Source organism: Sycon ciliatum, chromosome 4, assembly GCF_964019385.1.
Source record: "Sycon ciliatum chromosome 4, ocSycCili1.1, whole genome shotgun sequence".
NCBI classification, from domain to species: domain Eukaryota; kingdom Metazoa; phylum Porifera; class Calcarea; order Leucosolenida; family Sycettidae; genus Sycon; species Sycon ciliatum.
Genome location: NC_088646.1, coordinates 35311822 through 35330583, shown reverse-complemented (window position 1 = coordinate 35330583; position 18762 = coordinate 35311822). Strand labels below are relative to the sequence as shown.

Below are 18762 nucleotides of genomic sequence, written 5' to 3'. Positions count from 1 at the left end.
GTATACTATACAGTACAAGATCCGACTGAAGAGATAAATCGCAAAAGTTTCTCGTGAACGAGCACAATTCTTGAAAACGCGAACTTTACGCGCCGCAAAAATTCATCGCTTTACAGTATGCTGCTATTACTAGTATATCGTGCAAATGAGTCACATCATGCCCACAGTACAGCAAGAGCCTAGAGGACACGACTATGTGTTCTTATCGGGAAGTCATTTAACCCTTTGTGGGTCTTACTCGATGTATGTGAGGGGTGGTCACGCAAACACGCGTACAAACAACGAGCCATAACTCAAGTTCCGTGAGTTGTAGGTATGGGTAAACTATATTTTCAAAATCTGTATGCCTGGACGCGTCCAGAAAACACAAATATGACTATGTCCAGGCAGGGATATGACCCGTGGTAGCCATTCAAGTTGAGAGAAAATACAATTGCGAACAAAAAAGAACAAAAATCACAGCACGAAGTGCATACCAAGTTCGTGATGGAGCTGAAGTCCTATGATAAACAATCAGGTAAGCGATATGTCTTGGTGAAGAATATATGCTCCTAATTCCGTTCTTGAACTCCAATACCTCGCCATCGGCGATGCACCAGCAGCAACAGTTCCACAATATCACAATTTTGGTTCGTTCACCTCAGCGCCGCTCGCGTCAGATTCACTCTCGATCAGATGAGTACTCAGGCGCGATGTCACGCGTGCCGTGATTCTCACGGCCAGGCGAATCAGCTGATCGCACCTGACAAGTTCTTGTGAGAGTTGCTGTTGCTGTGCTTCCTCGCTGGTTGGTAAATTTGATTTCTTCATTCGGGGACGATTTATTTGAGCTAGGAGGACTCAACGGAGCTCTCTTTCTCACGACATTACACTGGAAATCCTCCAGGGACATCCAGCCTAGACTGGTGCCGTCAGTGTCCTCAGAAAGCTTTCCTGACACGGCTTCAAGAGATGCACTCCCATTCTCGAAATGCGCGCATGGCGGATGGTCGTCTTTTCCAATTTCCCCAGACTTCAGTCGATCGATACTGCAAAAATTTGTATGGTAAGTATGGTTGTTTTTTACACCGTTGGAAAGCCTGGGACCTCAGCTACGAGTGGAGCACCATTTTAGTTGTTTCCTAGCAACAAAACTCACAGAAAATGGGATTTTACTGTAAGGGTCACATACGACCGGGTTCCACTGCGGCTCCGCGGCTCCGCTGCTCCGCGGCACTTGGCTGCATGCAGCGGAGCAGCGCGGTTTCACTGTCACTCGCCATTCGCGGTACCGCGGTCGTGGTCCACACTTTTTGATGACGTTTCACCTGCCTGCGCGCGCGAAATCAAACAAATCCTTGTGTTCTGGCCTGCGCAACGAATTAAAATTTGAATTTTAAAATTCTGGCGTACAAAACAATGCAAAGTACGCGTATACGGGAAACAGGTCGAGCCGCGACCGCGGCTCGCAGTTTTTGGTCAAGAATCGTAGCAAAAGCTCGCGGTGAGCCGCGGACTCGCTGCTCCAGCTCGAGCCGCGGTCACTATGGTAATGATGACGTTTCAAGCCGCGAAAGACGAGCAGCGGGGCAGCGGAGCCGCAGTGGAACCCGGCCCTTACGCTTATGTGAGACCCATAAGGCCGAGTAAAAAAAATTACTAGATGATCGTCCTTTTTTTTGGAAAAATCGGGGAGGGCGGGAGGATTTTATTTTTATTTTTTTACTTTTTACCCTCTCATGCACACAGTGTACACAACAACATCAAGGTTTTTTTTCTCTTTTTTTCTTTTTTTTTCTTTTTTTCTTTTTCTTTCTTCAGCAGATCGATACTGACGTTGTGATATACTAGTAGTATGTGGTCCATATAGTAAAACTCACGATTTAAAAAATAAAATATTTCTTGGGGCGCTGACAAAAACTGGGGCGGACGGGGACGATCATCTAGCTTTTTTTTTTACTTGGCCTAAAGGGTTAAAAATGGTATTCCGTGACTCTGTGGTTCTCATGTACTCTTGCCCGCAGGTTTTTACAACTGGCTGGTGTGAGGTAAGCTGGGTTGCATGGCTGCGGGTTTCCTGTTCGACTCGGGATGATTAAAGTGCACCAGTGGGGGCCAGTCTTCACTGTAGCTAGCATTGCAGATTATACCATCACCGTAAAGTCTAGCTTGTATAAAAGCCGCACTTGAATAGAAGCCGCCCTCGAATAGAAGCCGCAATTTTGGGCACATCAAATCACACATACCGTATTATCTCTAATATAAGCACGGTCCTTTATTTTTTCAATGTACCTCCGGCCCGTGCTATTAATGGAGACGTTCCTTTATTGGAGACTGTTCCATTATTATTTCAACCTCATTTCAGAGGCATGTTGCCATGCCAAATTCATGTCAGACACACACATTTCAGGGTTTTTTCGCCGGTACAGATAATGAATTTACACAGTGTGCTTATAATGGAGACTGAGCACTTTATTTTTTTGAATGCCGCCCCAAGGTGTTCTATTATTGGAGACTGTGCTTATATTAGAGATAATACGGTAAGTCTGGTTTTCGTGTTGACATACATAGAAATACCTGTCTTGTATAGAAGCCTGTCTCATATAGAAGCCTGAACATTTTCACCAAGAAAGTCATAGAAGCCGCGGCTTTTATACAAGACTTTACGGTATCCATGATGCACACCACACATGCATGAGCTACAGGCTCTGAAGTCTGAAGTCTGAAGCCTAGTGAAGGGAGAAAACATGATGTACATGTACTTGAAAAAGTTGAAGTAGATTGAACGCCTGATGAACGGTCACGCAGACAACCAGAGCACAGTTCCGGCACTGCCTGCTGCAATGTAGCAATCCAACCCAGTTAATACCGTGCACAGAGTACACGAGCGTGCACATGTGCACGTCTACGTACATGTTAGGTAGGGTCACAGCACCTACACCGTTCACACACTTTTCACTCGGTGACTGGTTTACGACTTTTTTTTATTTCAATTTTGCTTTGAAGTGTTAAATCTAGAGGGGCTGTCATGGGCTAGTGGAGTTTCATGGTTTATGTTCTTCGCTGATCTCGTCTAACTTGGGCGGGAAGAGCTCGGGGTCGCAGAAGTACGTCGGAGCTTTGTTCAAATAGGGCATAAGGCCTGCCAAGCACAAAGAGAAACAAAACAAGACAAAAACAAGACAGTCACTCTGTTGACATTCTCCCTTTGAATAGTAAGCGCAATCAGTGCCAATCACATGAACAGAAGAGAAGCACCGATAGAGCAACACCTATAATCAATCCCAGACAATACCATTTCCAATGCCTGAGCAATGATTGCACATACTACACTGCCACAATACAAGTGCCTAGTAAACAGTGGTAGCCGCAGATGCTCCACTGTAGCCACTGAGATGTATGTGCTCGCAGTACACTGCCACAAACTGCCCTCAAAGATAGTTTTGCTACAGAAAGACGGGATCAAGCGCCAAGCAGGGAAGATATAATACACATACTGGAATTTCAGAAATTTTCGGTATGGGAGCAAAAGGCCAGGTTAGGTGAGCAGAAATTCTAGGTACAGAGAAGAAATGACTGAGCAGTTCCCTGTTGGATGACGGGGGTTCTTGTTTGTTCGGTTATTGAAATTTTAGGTATGACACAAATGCACTGAAAGTACCGAAAATTAAAGTACATCGAAAATTCGTGAAATTACAGTATTCGTTGTAAAGGATTTACTACAGTAATTTGAATGAGCCAGTACCACTTCAACTGGGTACTCACCTAAGGTCTGTGCACGCTTGATCTGTTTGGAAATGCGTCGCTGTTGCCACTCACAGAGACCTGATTATTCAAGATTAACAACACAAGCACCGGACTAAATCAGTAACATGCTAAAAGTGACATCATAACACGGAGAAGAACAGATACTATGCTAGTACTGGCAAAACAGCCACATTGATTCCGCAGTGTCACATGCCCAAGTACCCAGAACAAGACCAGCTGAAGCAGGGAGGCAGCAACTAACCGGTTGTCCGTCTGTGCAGAATAAGTCCACTTGCAGTGGATGTGAACTGAGATAGGAGTGAGGGGTTCTGCACAATTAAAAACAGAAAGAGAGGAATTACAGCTTTCAATCTTGATACAACTGGACTGGTTTTCCTCACCCCAGACACCAGGGTACTAACGAGAGAGGAGTCTGATTTTCATTCCGCTTGGCTACTAGCATATAATTTAAAGTACAGATTATGATATCTGTTGGAGGTATGATACACTGAAGATTTACAGAAAATCTACCTGAATGTACTCAATCTGTGGACAGTACAGTTTCATGCTTTGTGGGCTCATCAGAGTAACACAGAGAAACTGGTAAAGTTCGCAGCGAAAGATATCTTCAATTACATGTTCTGCACCTTCTAACCATGTACTAGAGTTGCGCGCGCGCGCGCGCGTGTGTGTGTGCGTGTGCGTGTGTACAGGCGCTATCCCGTCGCTATGGTGTGCCGTCGTCAATGGCGGAGGCTGTGCGCTGTCACCGTCTACGCTGGCTTGGCCACCTTTGGCGAACGGAAGGTCCCGTCTCCCCAAGCATGTCCTGTTCGCTGAGGGTCCGAACACAAGGCCCAGCCATTGTCCCAAGAAGCGTTAGGGAGACATCGCCGCTGCGGTGCGTGACAGGTGAATGGTGCGACTTGGTGTAGGACAGACGAGACTGGCGTCATGTGGGATCGTCCCCGGCCTGCTGTTCCAAAGCCTTGATGTATATTTGAGATGCTGTACTGGTATTTCCTGTTGGCGAGGAGGCCTCAGCCACGACTCCTGCATAATGCAGATTGCTGCTAGATGGAATGAGAAGACGTTCAACAGGTACATTATTCCAAACTGCAGCATTGCATCATCTGCAGCAGATGTGACTGGCCTATTTTTTAGGATGGCCAACGCTGCCTTGTGCAGAATGGTGAACCATTGGCAGCTGTGACAAGAGGCAAGGCAATTGATGAGCTACTGACTTGGCCAAGTGTCCTACCTGGCCCTGTGATTCTGGATGGGCACAATATGCGTGCATTTGACTCACGCATCCTACTCAACGAGGTTGAGCGCTCCCAGCTGAGCAGTCAACTGGCAGATGCTGTTGCTGGGTTTGCGGACTCGCTCCTGGCATTCAGGGCAGCCTATCCAGGTCAGTTTACTTTTCTACTTGATGTTTGAACATCCTGGGCGTAGTGATTGCCTCTTCAGGTGTATTGCTTGATTGGTGATCTTGAAGTTGATGACTTTTGCTGCTGCACACTCTCTGCCTGCTTTGTTTTAGGTCAAGCTAACTACCGACAGGAGACACTTGCATCCTCCTTGCTCCAGCTGAGCTATCCTGCCCACGATGCGGAAGGCGATGTCATGGCTTTGGCTCAGCTTTTGACCAAGCTTACTAAGAGCCAGCTGTTAGCAACAGCAGAAAAAACAGCATCTACGCAGATCATGCTCCAGGAGGACAAGGCCAGTACGTCCAGAGTCATGGACATCAGGTAGCCTGTCCCCAAAGCAGCCCCGCCTGATTCCATGGTTCAGAAAATTGCAATGTCTGGCCCGTCTCTGGATGACATTCGACTGGCACATTCGCGGAATAGCGTCAAGGATCTATTCGGAGAGAAGGACTGTGCTGGGAAAACAAGGGTCACAAGGTCGACCTCACAAGAAGCTGGTGTCATGGCTCGGTGCAGCACCATCCCCAGCAGCTTCCAGCCAGCGTTCTCCGGCCACATTGGCAAAGCATCAGTGGCGGAAGGCCGAGGGATATGATCTCGCAACTCTCCTGTACACGATTGGTCCTCAGGCAACCACTGTGTTCAAGCAGTTGACGTTCGACAACGCCGGCGATTGCGAGAAATATCCAGAAGCAGAGACGAAACTCTCGGCGTGTTTCAAGCCCATGTCCAACGTCATCCACGAACGAATGATGTTCGAACGTGCCACACAGTCACCATCCGAGACCGTGGACGAGTTTTCTGCGTCATCTCCACCGCATCACAGACAAATGCGACTTCAAGGACGCTCGCGGTGACCGCATCTGCGATCGCTTCATGGCAAACTCTGCAACAGCTCCCTGCAACGGTTCCCTGCAACGGCTCACTGCAACATCTCACTGCAACAGCTCCCTGCAACAGCTCATTGCAACAGCTCCCTGCAACAGCTCACTGCTACAGCTCAGCGAGCAGTCTTACAATTAAGACAGCCACCTCCACCGAACGTAGCAATGTGAGGAGCCCTCGGCCACTCCCGCCAAACCTAGAAGAAGTGGAGACACCAGCAGTCCCCACCGCCCCGCAGCCAGAAGCCACCGAGACAAGCGGCGGAGAAACTCCCGAGGCGAGCCGCAATGGTATACCGGCTGCCGTCGAGGCCGACACAAGTGCCACCTCCGCAGTGATTCCCGATGGGAATCATTCTTCGTTTCTGCTGTCCTTGTAGTTAGTTGTGCTTTTCCGTGTCTGATAATGTTCCCCCGTTCGCAATAAAGATTCTGCCGAAGCTACTCTCAGTGGCTACTGCTACAGTACATCATATGATATTATACAAGTATTACATAAAAAAGAATGTATACCATCAGAAATGCGTGGATGATGTGCATACAGTCAACTTCGCTAATAACGACTGCGGATATAACGACAATTCGCGAATAACGACGGAATTTCCATGCCCAGAGCAAAGTCCCATCCAACTGTAATACATATAATGGGACTTCGGGTATAACGACACTTCGCGAATAAGGACACTTTTCTGATGCTCCGCCGAGTATCGTTATAAGCGAAGTTGACTGTATATGTGAAAAAGCAGATTCCAGCAAATGTTTTATCTGTGGGGGTCTAAAATGCACGGTAACCCCCCTAAAATTGTGCGTTTCCAGCTTCCTTTAAGTATGAGGCTCCCAGAACTGGAATATAGGATGTCCATGAAGAAAAAGCAGCGCTGTAAATAATTGTATGCGCCGTTGGGCGTATTCGCAGTGTTTCGGGTTTTTCTTAAAAATATGAATTAAAAGATGAAGCAAGCTTATTTGCCCAAAAGCCTTCCTGACAAGCAAGTTGTGATGACTTCCAAGCGAAAAAAGACAATTAGAGAGTAGTATTTTTTTCAAAACTTTGAAGCTCCATTGTAGCCTTGCCGTATTTTCAGTACACCCAACTCGCTACACACGTACAGTAACTTGTCCAAATTTCCACCCAGGAGGGCATCATCAGGGATACAATATCATGATGCCCTCCTGGGTGAATTTGGACAATTTACTGTACGTGGTGCAGCCAAGGACTGTTCGTGTGTTGCGAGTTGGGTGTACTAGAGAGTACAGTCAACTTCGCTTATAATGACACTCGGCGGGGCATCAGAAAAGTGTCTTTATTCGCGAAGTGTCGTTATACCCGAAGTCTCATGTACATGTATGTGTCACAGTGGGATGGGACTTTGCTCGGGGCATGAAAATCATGTCGTTATTCGCGAATTGTCGTTAGGCCACGCTTTGTTTTTTCTATGTTTCTTGTCGGCAAATTTTAACAAAAGGTATGCGGGCGGGCGGAAAAAAAACAAAAGCCAAGGAAAAAAACAAGAACAATTTCTACTGAAAACTGTATACATTTTACATATGCGTTTGCGTGATTCATACAAGACACTGCGTATACCATGGTATACCATGTATAGAGTAGTACATTGTACAATCATGTACATAATTATGATGTAGTCCCATACATGATTGCACTACTGTCTCTGTACTGACTCAGTGACTGAACATAGTCATTATCACATCAGCCCACAAATATCAGGCAAACTGCAACAATGAGAGTATAAAGTTTGATGAATACGAGATGGCGAAGAGAACATACATTTATCTGCTATCGCATCAACAAACGCTTTCCCACTCGTAATTTTTGGTTTTGTTACTTCAACGTTCCTGTGTGCGGTTATCAAACTCTTGTCTCCACGCTGCTCATCTTTTCCTCGCCATGCGTCCTTTGCTTGGATTTTCTGCCCACGTCATCGTTCCACAGACGCCAGTTGCCACGGAACTCGTCCGACTTACGGTATTCCTGGGACCCGCCAGGCACAGCTATCAGGCAGTGAACAACTGAAAGCTTCGTCATGGCAGCCTTCATCGCAGAGAACGGACGGAGAGCGCTCCTTTGCTGTGGTGCAAACGTTTACGATTTTGATTGACGCATCTAGCTGCTGCAGCATCTGCAGCGTACATACATGTACATGTACGTAGTATGAACTCTTTTTTTTCTTCCGAAATTTCTGAAAACCTACGCGGGCGATGACGAGAAACATAGAAAAAACAAAGTGTGGCCTTATATCCGCAGTCATTATTAGCGAAGTTGACTGTAGTAGCTTTGAAAAATACCCCCAAAACATGCAATTTCCGCCTGAAATCGATAAAAACATCGACCCCTAAAAGCACCCAAAACAGAATTATCATGCTGGTGACCCAACCAAAAAATTATAAGGGAGTTTGTAGGGCTACTATGGAGCACACAGGTCCACAAAAAAGTGGTTGTTTATGAAGAAAAAACATTCGCACGCCGCCATATCAAACATAACAAGCATAGCTGTACCTTCCAAGATATATACGAATCTGGATTCGTGCAAAGGCAGTTGTTGGGGCAATCGTTGATGCCTGGTGCTCTTATACCCTCGAAGAAATCCGACTGCAGCAAGAGAGGTCAACAAGAGTCAGACATGAATGTGCAGTTGCAGTAACTGTTACACATGACCACCTAGTACGCTATACAATATGCATCCCAATCATCCAGGGAGTCGAAGCATCTAGGGATAGGACACAGGCTAATGGAAAGAGAATGGTGCTGGGTTTCGCTCCTGGGCTGTCTGCTCTTGACACCCACGGTGTAGGGCCGATTAACGCACGCTCGTGCATGGCATCGCTGGTCCGGGCATTCACGCTTGGGGTCAGCAGGCCACAGCCTCAAGCACGGTCACATGATGCACCAATCACGGATCCCGTAGGACTTTTCCCCGATCCGGGGTAGAACACACATCATTTCAGATTCTATTACGGCCCCGTGTCGTCGTCTCCCTACAATCACAGCAAATCTGAAACATTTTCTTTTTGCATAATTGGTGCAAGGATTTAGTAGACTGAGCAGAGGCCAAGCGCTTGGCTCAGAATTACTGATGTCCGCCAGTGGCTACACTGAGCATTTCCCACACTTCGTAGACCCCATTCCACTGTACTGTATGTACATTGTACTCCCACGTACTTCGAAGTATCGAAGCTATGAGATTATAACAGCAAGGAATACTGAAAACGTCAAGCTCTCAAACCACAAGCATTTGGATTCAAAGATTTCACAAACTAAGTTTCGTGTTTTCTCGTCAAGATGTCAATGATGTTGTTCGCAAAGCCACGATAACGAACTTACAGGGGTCACGGCAATCCTACATTGTGATTCTCTCAGTATGCGTAACATTATTGTTTCCTTCTAGAATTAATGGATCGTTTCTCCTTCCACTCTATTCTTGTTTTGTGTTGGTCGATTGGTTGCTGCATTTATTATCGCGATCATTGCGGCGGCCCTTCGCTACATTCAAGTATGTAGTTATTTTCATTATTTCTGAGTGCTCAATCCTACACAGGTGTATTGTGTACAGTATGCATTCACTTCAACAAGTATACCTATCATGTCATATCAAAGTGACCCGTAAGGTATACATTATGTAGGGCGTGAAGAAAATCACCGACATACATTGTATTTTAATTTAATTTTAAAGTAACAATTTTGGACCATCACCAATTCGAGTTTCCACTAGGGCTAGGTGCGTGAACACGGAATTTTTGCCGTATGCATTAATGGGGAAATGCATAATGGCAGTTGGATGAGCACATGTAAAAATGATCCAGAAAGTGAGAAGTACCCATGCCAAAACTGATGTCAGTGCAAACATTTGCTAATAATCTCAAGATATGTACTTACTGGATGTTTCTTTATCGGCGTGTTGATGATGCTGCGCTTTCTGAAGATGGACCCATGCCTCACTCCAAAGGGAGAGAGAGGCAAGGCAACCTTGCTGGGCAGTTGCCCGATCAAGGCCATTATTGTCACTCGATCCTCGGTCAAACGTTCTTCCAAATTTCAACTAAAATGCTAAAATGTTTGATGAGCTAGAAAATAACGCAAGAAATGGAAAATGCGTAACAAGCATGTGGTTTGTGACGTCATCATAAAAATGAGCGTGTTTTCAAAAAAACAAACATGATCTGACCGAAATTTTCAAAACGAAGAAGAATCGAAGTCGATTGATTGATCGAGCTTGTGTCTGCCACATGCCAGTGCTGGCCTGGATGACTGACAATTCTGTCGGACGATACACCCGCCAATGCAGTACATGTGCCTTACTTACGAACAAGTTTTTGTCATTGTAGTGCGACAGTAGTTCCGTCCGTCCTGAAGTTTCATCGTGTAAATGTACCGTACATATTGGTTTGGTGACCCACTTTTGAACTCTTCTCAAGTGGACAAGTCCAAGCAAGCAGTTAGGAGTATTGTGCAGAGGATCAATCCACCTTCTGCCCGTAACCGGGGCGATTGTGCTGCATCATGGAACCGTTTTTATTACGTGGAAGGTACGACACTCCTAGATCCTGTACAAATGAGAGCTTTCATTTTCCAAATTTCCATGGGAACGGAGTTCCCAAAAATTATGAGCTCAATGAAGACTTAAGTACAACATACTTTCATATTCCTATTGTCAAGAGCACTAGTACTAGTAGTAGTACATAAACCAGAGTGTGCAGCTCCAGGAAAATCGTCCCACGTCATAGTGACTCACCTTTGCTGGAACACACGCTTCCTGCCGGACTTTCCACTTGACTGACTCACGATCACCATCCAGAGCAGGAGCCCATCGCACCTTCCACTCGGAAAACCTGCAAGAAGGCACCACTCCCTGCTCAATACACACCAAATCTCGGGAAATTCACCCCTCATCAGTTAATTTCCAGGCCAAACCATCACCAGGGATACACACTTACAGAGATGCCCCAAGCCATCACCAGGGATACACACTTACACAGATGCCCCGTTTCGAGTCCGTGGATTTGCCTCAAAGTCCAAACTAGTACAGTCAGACCTCGCATAACCGCACACATCCGTTTTCCACAAAAATATCCGGATAGGCGAGGGAACCGGATAATCGAACTCACATACTGTATGTATGCATGGCATGCTGTAAATCGGTAACCAACGATTTTCTTCCGGATGGCGAGGAATCCGGATAAAAGAGGAGCGGATAAGCGAGGTCTGACTGTATTCGCATTTCACCTCAGAGTCTGCTATTATGAGGCATGGGACCAACAAAGGCGAAGAACATCTCCGCAGGTACTGTGTGCATGCTGTAGTTCGAATGATTTCTTGTACTGGGTGTATGCAGACAACCAGATCAAGGTCTACTCTCCTGACTTCGCCGAGCAGTCTCTACGCGAGCTGCAAGAGTCTACCACACACCGTGATATCACTGCGGTGGCAGCAGCCTGGGATCGTGTATGCCTTTCCACAACAACATGCCAGCGACGTGATGCTGCCGTTCCCACCATGAGCACTGACCGCAGTGTTGAAACCGGAGATGGCCCTACACATGAGCTGGTTGTGCTGGACGGCGTCCATAGCTCGGATCGTTTGAAGTGGCGCATCACATCTTGCCCGGTGCCGTTCTCGTGCACATCTGTTAGTTGCAGTGATGCCAGCATTATTACTGTTGCCGGTGAGTAATGCAGCTAACCCACCCTCTGCTTGCCTGGCATATTTTAGTTTACTTTGCCGGGATGAGCAAGCATTGCTGACGTCTTGCATGCGCAAGTAACTCGTCTAAGCTGTCACAAAAACGATGAAGAAAAGAAGAAAGACAGAACGTCCAGTTGATGAGGACTGCGCATGCAGCCTGCACTAGTGTCAACACACACACAGAGTGCTCCATGACTGATACGGTGGGGGGGGGGGGGGGGGGGGAGATTGCATGCCCAAAGCAGCCCCTTCATATTATTATTATTATTATTATACGCATTCCCGCGGCAGCGTCAACCAAGCAGTTATGCTTGATCCACACGTTCGCTTATGCTGGACATTGAAACAAAGCAGATGTAGACAGCTCCTAGAGAATGGGGCTATACAAAACCAATGATCGAAGTTAGTCCTTCAGTAACATGGAGCGTCATAAAATTGGTCTCATTGGAAAAATGTCATCACTATTGTCTCCTCATGTAGCATCATGGTCAATGGGTGGCCAGATAATTATACGTATGAGGTTGAGTTGCCAGATAATTATTAAAAGATTCAAATAGTAATATTATTATAGAATGGTTGTTATGAGTTTATAAGGGTGCCATGGCTGTTTCTACTCGTGACGAGGGTGTGCACAAACACTCTTCACCAGCGCGTTCCATGCTGGACGGTCCACAGCAATCCGCTCCAGACGGCGCAAGTCCTCAACACTCCGCAGGTGCCCATTGTTCGACTGGGACAGATCGGTGTGGAGCTTTATTGGTAGTGTCACCCTCGGCCTCCTACGGTACCTCCCCTCGGGTGCCCCTTCATATGCCTCTAAATAAGCATTGGTCCAGTGGCTGTGCACGTGGACTAGCGTTATACTGTACATACACTGTAGTTTGTATGTAGCTGGCCCATCACGGTGCACCCCTTCAGGCTGTCTTCTGCACTTCTTCTGCACTAACTCCTTCTTGTTGTTATGTGTTGGTGTGATGTAGGCAATGGCCAGGCATGGTGTTCAAGTCGCTCAGGTGCTGCTGCTGACGATGATGATGCTCTGAATGAAGGCGGTAAGGCCACCACCAGTTGTGCCACAATGCCATAGTCATCATGAACACAGTGGAACTTCGTTATCACACTGTAATACTTGTACCGTCAAGGGCCACACCAATCTGTACCTTTTAGCTGAGCTACAGCTGTACTGTATCCAAGATCAAAATTTAATGACGTCTTAGGAAGTTAGATCTCGTGTATTCGCCGTCAAATTCAATCCTCTGCATATCAATACGCATTGCTAACTTACTACTTGAGTAAGTCAGAAAGGTTCTCGAATACTTCGAATTCTGTCAAATATTTTCTTGCTTTCAAAGGTTGAGCCGTATGTCTGGCCTTGATAAATACCGTTATACCCAGCTCATATTAACCCCCACTAATTCCTGTGATCGGCTACGCCTCAGTTTATAGCAGTGTTTATATTCCCATAAACACTACGACATCGGTGTTTATTTAATACGTATAGCACATGGTAGGTAACAAAGTTGAATTTTCCTGTTTTCCTGTAAAAGTGTTTCAGGGACACATGGATACGAGTTATGAGCAACTGTCCACCACTGGCAGAAAGTGCAACAGCTAGACACCAAACTGACAAGGACACTGAGACAGACTTTAATACTGGTATCCATGTGTCCCTTCTTTCTTTCTTTTTTAATTTTCTCAGTATCTGAGTTTTAATACATTTCTGGCTAAAACCCATTTTGCCCATTCTGGTTGGGTGTTGCCGATGCTGCATAACTAGTTATTCTACCGTGTAAAGTTTATATTGTATTGTGCTTCTGATTCTTATCTTTGCTAATTGTTTTGTTCACAGGTGGCAAAACAAGTGCTGATGCGTCCTGCGTATCACTTCTTGCACTAGAGCGCCTGTCATGGCCTGTTGCTTTGTCATGTGTGTCGTGTGGCAAGGACCATGTGTTGCTGTTGGATAGACTTGGCCGCGTTGCCAGCTATGGAATCGGCAGGTGAGGTTTCTTGTTGCTCAATGATGACTACATGCCACCACCCACACACCTTCGTAAGCATTCACCGGTACTACCGTAAAGTCGCGGATAAAAGCCGGGCTTATAGGTATAAGCCGCTTTCTGCATCAGGCTTTAAAGGGGAAGTATACCCTAAAATCAAATTTTCACCAGTTGTAGTCTTTGGGGTGCTGAGTCGAATGGTCTTGGTCCGAGGAAGCTGCGACGCTCCCTTCCTACTTGAATCCCAATCGAACTCGCGCACTTCCACCGAAACTGGGTGACTGCGCCCTACTAGATGGGGATTTGTATGCAAAATGTCACTAAAAGCGCCATTTCGTTCTTATAAAAGCACGGATGACCGCGATTGGCCCATATGTTGTAGTCTTTTGGACGCTGAGTCGACTGGTTTTGGTCCGAAAAGGCTGCGATGCAGCGTTCCTCCTTTATTCCCAATCGAACATGGTTGAACAAGCGGTCACGTGCTCCTGGGTGCCCAAATCACCTGGTCACCGCGCCAGCAGGCGACAACTTTCACACCAAGGTTCAACTCGAGTTCAACTCGAGTGACAGGACTGCACCCAAAAAAGGTCAAACAGGCTAGTAAGTTGTACCCTGCAGGCACGGTGACCAGCTGACTGGTGTACGCAGGAGCACGTGACCACTTGTTCAACCATGTTCGATTGGGAATAAAGGAGGAACGCTGCATCGCAGCCTTTTCGGACCAAAACCAGTCGACTCAGCGTCCAAAATACTACAACATATGGGCCAATCGCGGTCATCCATGCTTTTATAAGAACGAAATGGCGCTTTTAGTGACATTTTGCATACAAATCCCCATCTAGTAGGGCGCAGTCACCCAGTTTCGGTGGAAGTGCGCGAGTTCGATTGGGATTCAAGTTGGAAGGGAGCGTCTCAGCTTCCTCGGACCAAGACCATTCGACTCAGCACCCCGAAGACTACAACTGGTGAAAATTTGATTTTAGGGTATACTTCCCCTTTAATGCAAACCAGGCTTGTATGCAAACCATGCTTATATGCACCACTGATATTTTTGCCAGGCTTGTTGACACGCGTAGATCTACCACTGACTGCTGGTATGGCGGCAGTTTTACTATGCACCGTACATAGTGCATGCACTCTTGACCTACCCGATCCGCGCTTGCATAGAAGCCAGGCTTCTACGCGCGACAGGCTTATATGCATTTGACCCGTTTGATTGTCAGGCTTCTATCCGCGATGTGCTTGTATGCAAACCCGGCTTTTATCTGCGACTTTATGGTATATTGGAAACTGATTAAAATATTCGCATTGTCGTTTGAGAGAGCACTGGAACTTTCCATATTTCCCGGTGTCAAAATTGCGCTGGTGTATAAAACGCGTCCTTCACATTCCTGTGTAGCTTTGTTGAATGAACGGTGTCATGACTCATGTGGTTGATGTTGCTTAGTCGTGGGCAACTGGGACATGGCGACGTGGCATCCATTGACCCGCCAGCTGGACCCCGGCTCGTGGAAGCCTTGGACGGTGTTCGTTGCTTGTTGATTGCTGCAGGCGGATGGCACAGCCTAGCCCTTATGGGTATGTCCACTTTGTAATGTCTCCTGCCTCTTTATGTCTGCGTATGATAGTTGACTACATTTTTCTGTACCAGTCGTGATGAGATTCTGATGACGGTGGTCAATGGCTGAAATGTTTGGATGGTGGCATGTAGACTTTGGTTGCAATATTTGTGATATGAGTGTGCATATTATTCATCGCTGTGTTTGGATGGTATTTGTCTTGTCGGCTTTCTAATTGTCCGAGTAACTGCTATCCTCACTTAGTAGTTCATAAATCTGGAACTAGTAGCCAGAGCAGCAGCAACAGCAGCAGGCAGGTGTTTATGCCTTGATAGAGTAGCTACAATTGTAGGTAGCAGCCGGCATTTGAATTGTCCATTGTGATGGTATCGGGTGGTATTCGATTCCATCCTTTCCATGTGACACGCATTGATGTGAGGCATGCACGCTTGTGCTTTTGAAACTGTTGATTGCCGGACCATGCTACGCACTAACTGAGCTACTGGTTCTTAGCAGACCAAGTGTTGCGATGATATACTAGTACTGGTACTTCAAAGTTCAAAGTACATTCATGTACATTTATGTGTACTGGTGCAGTGTATATCCGGTGTACAGTTTAGCTGGTTTTAGGACATTCCTGATCGTGTGTGGTGCTACATGAATAAGCAAGCAGAGTATTCCAGGTCTCGAAAAGTGCTCCTTGCTCTCGAAAAGTGCTCCTTGCTCTAAGCCAGGGCTTACCCATATTGTAGCATTGAGAGAGGAATTATCTATCGTCTCTCTGCTTGCTGTATGTAACGCCAGGTGTCTTGCTTTTTGTTTTTGTTTTGTTTTGTATGCTACGATATTATGCTGTGGCTAAACAGAGTCTGGAGATGTCTATAGCTGGGGCTGGAACGAGAGCGGTCAGCTCGGCATCGAAAGTGCAACATGTGACAATGAAGTTGCTGACGAAGCAACACAGCATGTTGTTGGCACAAGTGCAGACAGAACAGACCCGGAACAAGCCGAGGCCACACAGCACAGTCGAGGCACTGCTCACAGCGCAGCACAGTTGTTCAGTGCCGATCCACAGCTGGTTGTCTTCCCCTGTGGAGCAACTTCAGAAGCGGTGGACAATGATGATCCGCCTGATGTAACTGTCTTGAGCATATCGTGTGGGTCACGTCACAGCGCAGCAGTGGCAGGTAAGCTGCACATGTATTCTTCTCTTGCACTCCATTCTCATCTTTGGCGTATTGTCAAGTTTATTTTTATTTTTCTCTATACATCCCAAGTGCTAAATACAGTGCAAGGAGCACTCTTCGAGCATAGAAGCACTACTCCACTTGTTTATTCATGTACTTGAGTACATACAGGTCTCAGAGACATCATGAAACAAGCTACACGGTACACGGGTAGTCGCACGTTTCCCGGAGTTGAAACCGGAGAAGTCTGAAGGAGAACACATTTGCTGCCGCCGCCAGGACTCAAACCAGGGACCCTTGGTTTTTGGCCAGCGATGTTCTTCCCCTATTAAAGCGATGGTCACTGTACTGAGTGTACTCTGACACACTGGTGAATCTTTTTTCCAGCATTCGATCCGTGGATTTGAAGAACAACTTTGCAGATTATTCAGACGGCGCGTGGACTAACTAGCATACTTTCTCATCTCCTGCCTTTATCAATGTGTAGTTTATGTCGTAAGTGTGTGTATGATTTGAACTATGGTAATTGTGAAGTTGTACAATGTACTGATGTTGGTGATATTCATGATTGTGTCATCTTCTCTTCCTAGAAACTGGTCAGCTCTTTACCTGGGGATGGGGTAAGTCGTTGACACGTATCTCTGTGTGGACGGGTATGTGCATGCTTGCTTGTGTGTGTGTGTGTTTGTGTGTGTGTGGGGGGGGGGGGGGGGGTGCGTGCGTGCGTGCGTGTGTGTGTGTGTGTGTGTGTGTGTTGGTCATAGGGCTGAAACAACTATACCTATAACTAGCATATTGATGTACAAAACCGAATGCAAACGATCTTGTATGAATACATACAATATACATGTATCAGTGACAGTATTCTAGCCCTTGCACTCCACCCAACAGTGAATATTAAAATTGGCACGTGCCTTGAAAGAGATCGGGAAAGAAGACTGTGTCTTTTCGATTTATTTGTGGGAGATGTTGGTAATCGGTGATGAGATCTTCAAGCCACAATACGGTTGGTTGCATGAAGACATCACTGACTTGGGCCTATTCTGATGATACTAGCCAGAAGGCTTGCTGCAGACTTTGCTATGGAGAGTCCATGGAAGTTGCCAGAGGGTGACGACAAGCCTGATTCTTCGCTCTAGAAAGAACATGAAATCCCCTAGTTCATGTTGATAAGACCGTCTACATTTGTACACAGTCATGTACATGTCCACAGGTGTCAACAGCGCGGTCACACAAACTGTCTGAATGTTTACAGCAGAATAGCGAACAAGTGGTTATCACTAATTTGCCGCCATTGTGTTCAAAAATTTATTCTGGCAATGTTGCTGCTGCTTCTGTCGCTGTGTTCTCTGGCAGGTGCTCATGGCCAACTCGGCCACACTTCACGGGAGAACTGCTTGAGTCCGCTGCCAGTGGAGTATCTCAACCGTGATGGGGAGAAAGTCGAGTGGGCTATGTGTGGCGACTGGCACACGATTGTGCACACGAGTACATGTAGCAGTGGCACTGGTCATTGACTTCATCGCAATAAGTGTTGCTGGTCAGGATACAGGGAGAGACGGAGACAGAGAGAGAGAGACAGACAGACAGACAGACAGACAGACAGACAGACAGACAGACAGACAGACAGACAGACAGAGAGAGAGAGATAGAGAGAGAGACAGAGAGAGACAGAGAGAGAGAGACAGAGACAGGACAGAGAGAGACAGTATACTCGTCTAAGGCGAGTGTGTTCATATCTTGTTCATACTTGAAGTTGTGCAAGTACATGTACTTTGAGCTAGTCCATACTGATGATGAGTGTAATTAAATTATTTTATTTTGGTTGGCCTTGCTCTCTGATAGGCAGCACACTGTACATGCGCCGGGACATGTACTCTACATTTACTGAATAAGTTTTTAGTACTGGCGTGTTGGTCACCATTATCATTATGCTCTGTCTCACTAATGGGTCTGCAGCTGTGCGGTTGCCGTTTGTCCTCCCTGACTCCTATCCCGGCTCTGTCCTATACCACCCCATATATACGCGGTCAAACAGGAAAAGAACTTGTGTTTGTAAGCGCAAACAAGAATACATAACCCGCCCTGGTATGATTGTACCTTGGCACTTGGCATCATGCGTTTTGAGACTGTTGAATAGTAGCAATGAATACGGGTCACCAGGGAGTACTTGAAGTACTAAAAATACCGTTTTAGTACTCCCTGCTGGTCCCTGTGTTGGCATGAAGAGAGCACCATCTACGTTGTAGCATGTTACCGAGAGTATAATCTA

At 46.4% G+C, this 18762-nt stretch overlaps 2 protein-coding genes across 2 annotated transcripts; one reads left to right on the top strand and one right to left on the bottom strand.

The window, feature by feature from the left end:
- Positions 1-2946: 2946 nt before the first annotated feature.
- LOC135815897 (uncharacterized) lies at positions 2947-10123 on the bottom strand. The gene is made up of 5 exons (XM_065329242.1): positions 9939-10123; positions 8562-8654; positions 3989-4055; positions 3745-3804; positions 2947-3121 (listed from the first exon to the last, which is right to left on the bottom strand). The coding sequence occupies exons 1-5, from the start codon at positions 10056-10058 to the stop codon at positions 3024-3026; spliced, it is 438 nt and encodes a 145-aa protein (XP_065185314.1). The 5' UTR covers positions 10059-10123; the 3' UTR covers positions 2947-3023.
- A 128-nt stretch (positions 10124-10251) lies between these two features.
- On the top strand, positions 10252-18602 carry LOC135815896 (E3 ubiquitin-protein ligase HERC2-like). The gene is made up of 8 exons (XM_065329241.1): positions 10252-10588; positions 11395-11724; positions 12725-12796; positions 13594-13744; positions 15192-15322; positions 16170-16490; positions 17081-17110; positions 17847-18602. Exons 1-8 carry the CDS (start codon positions 10429-10431, stop codon positions 18005-18007), a joined length of 1356 nt encoding a protein of 451 aa, XP_065185313.1. The 5' UTR covers positions 10252-10428; the 3' UTR covers positions 18008-18602.
- The last annotated feature ends 160 nt before the right edge of the window (positions 18603-18762 follow it).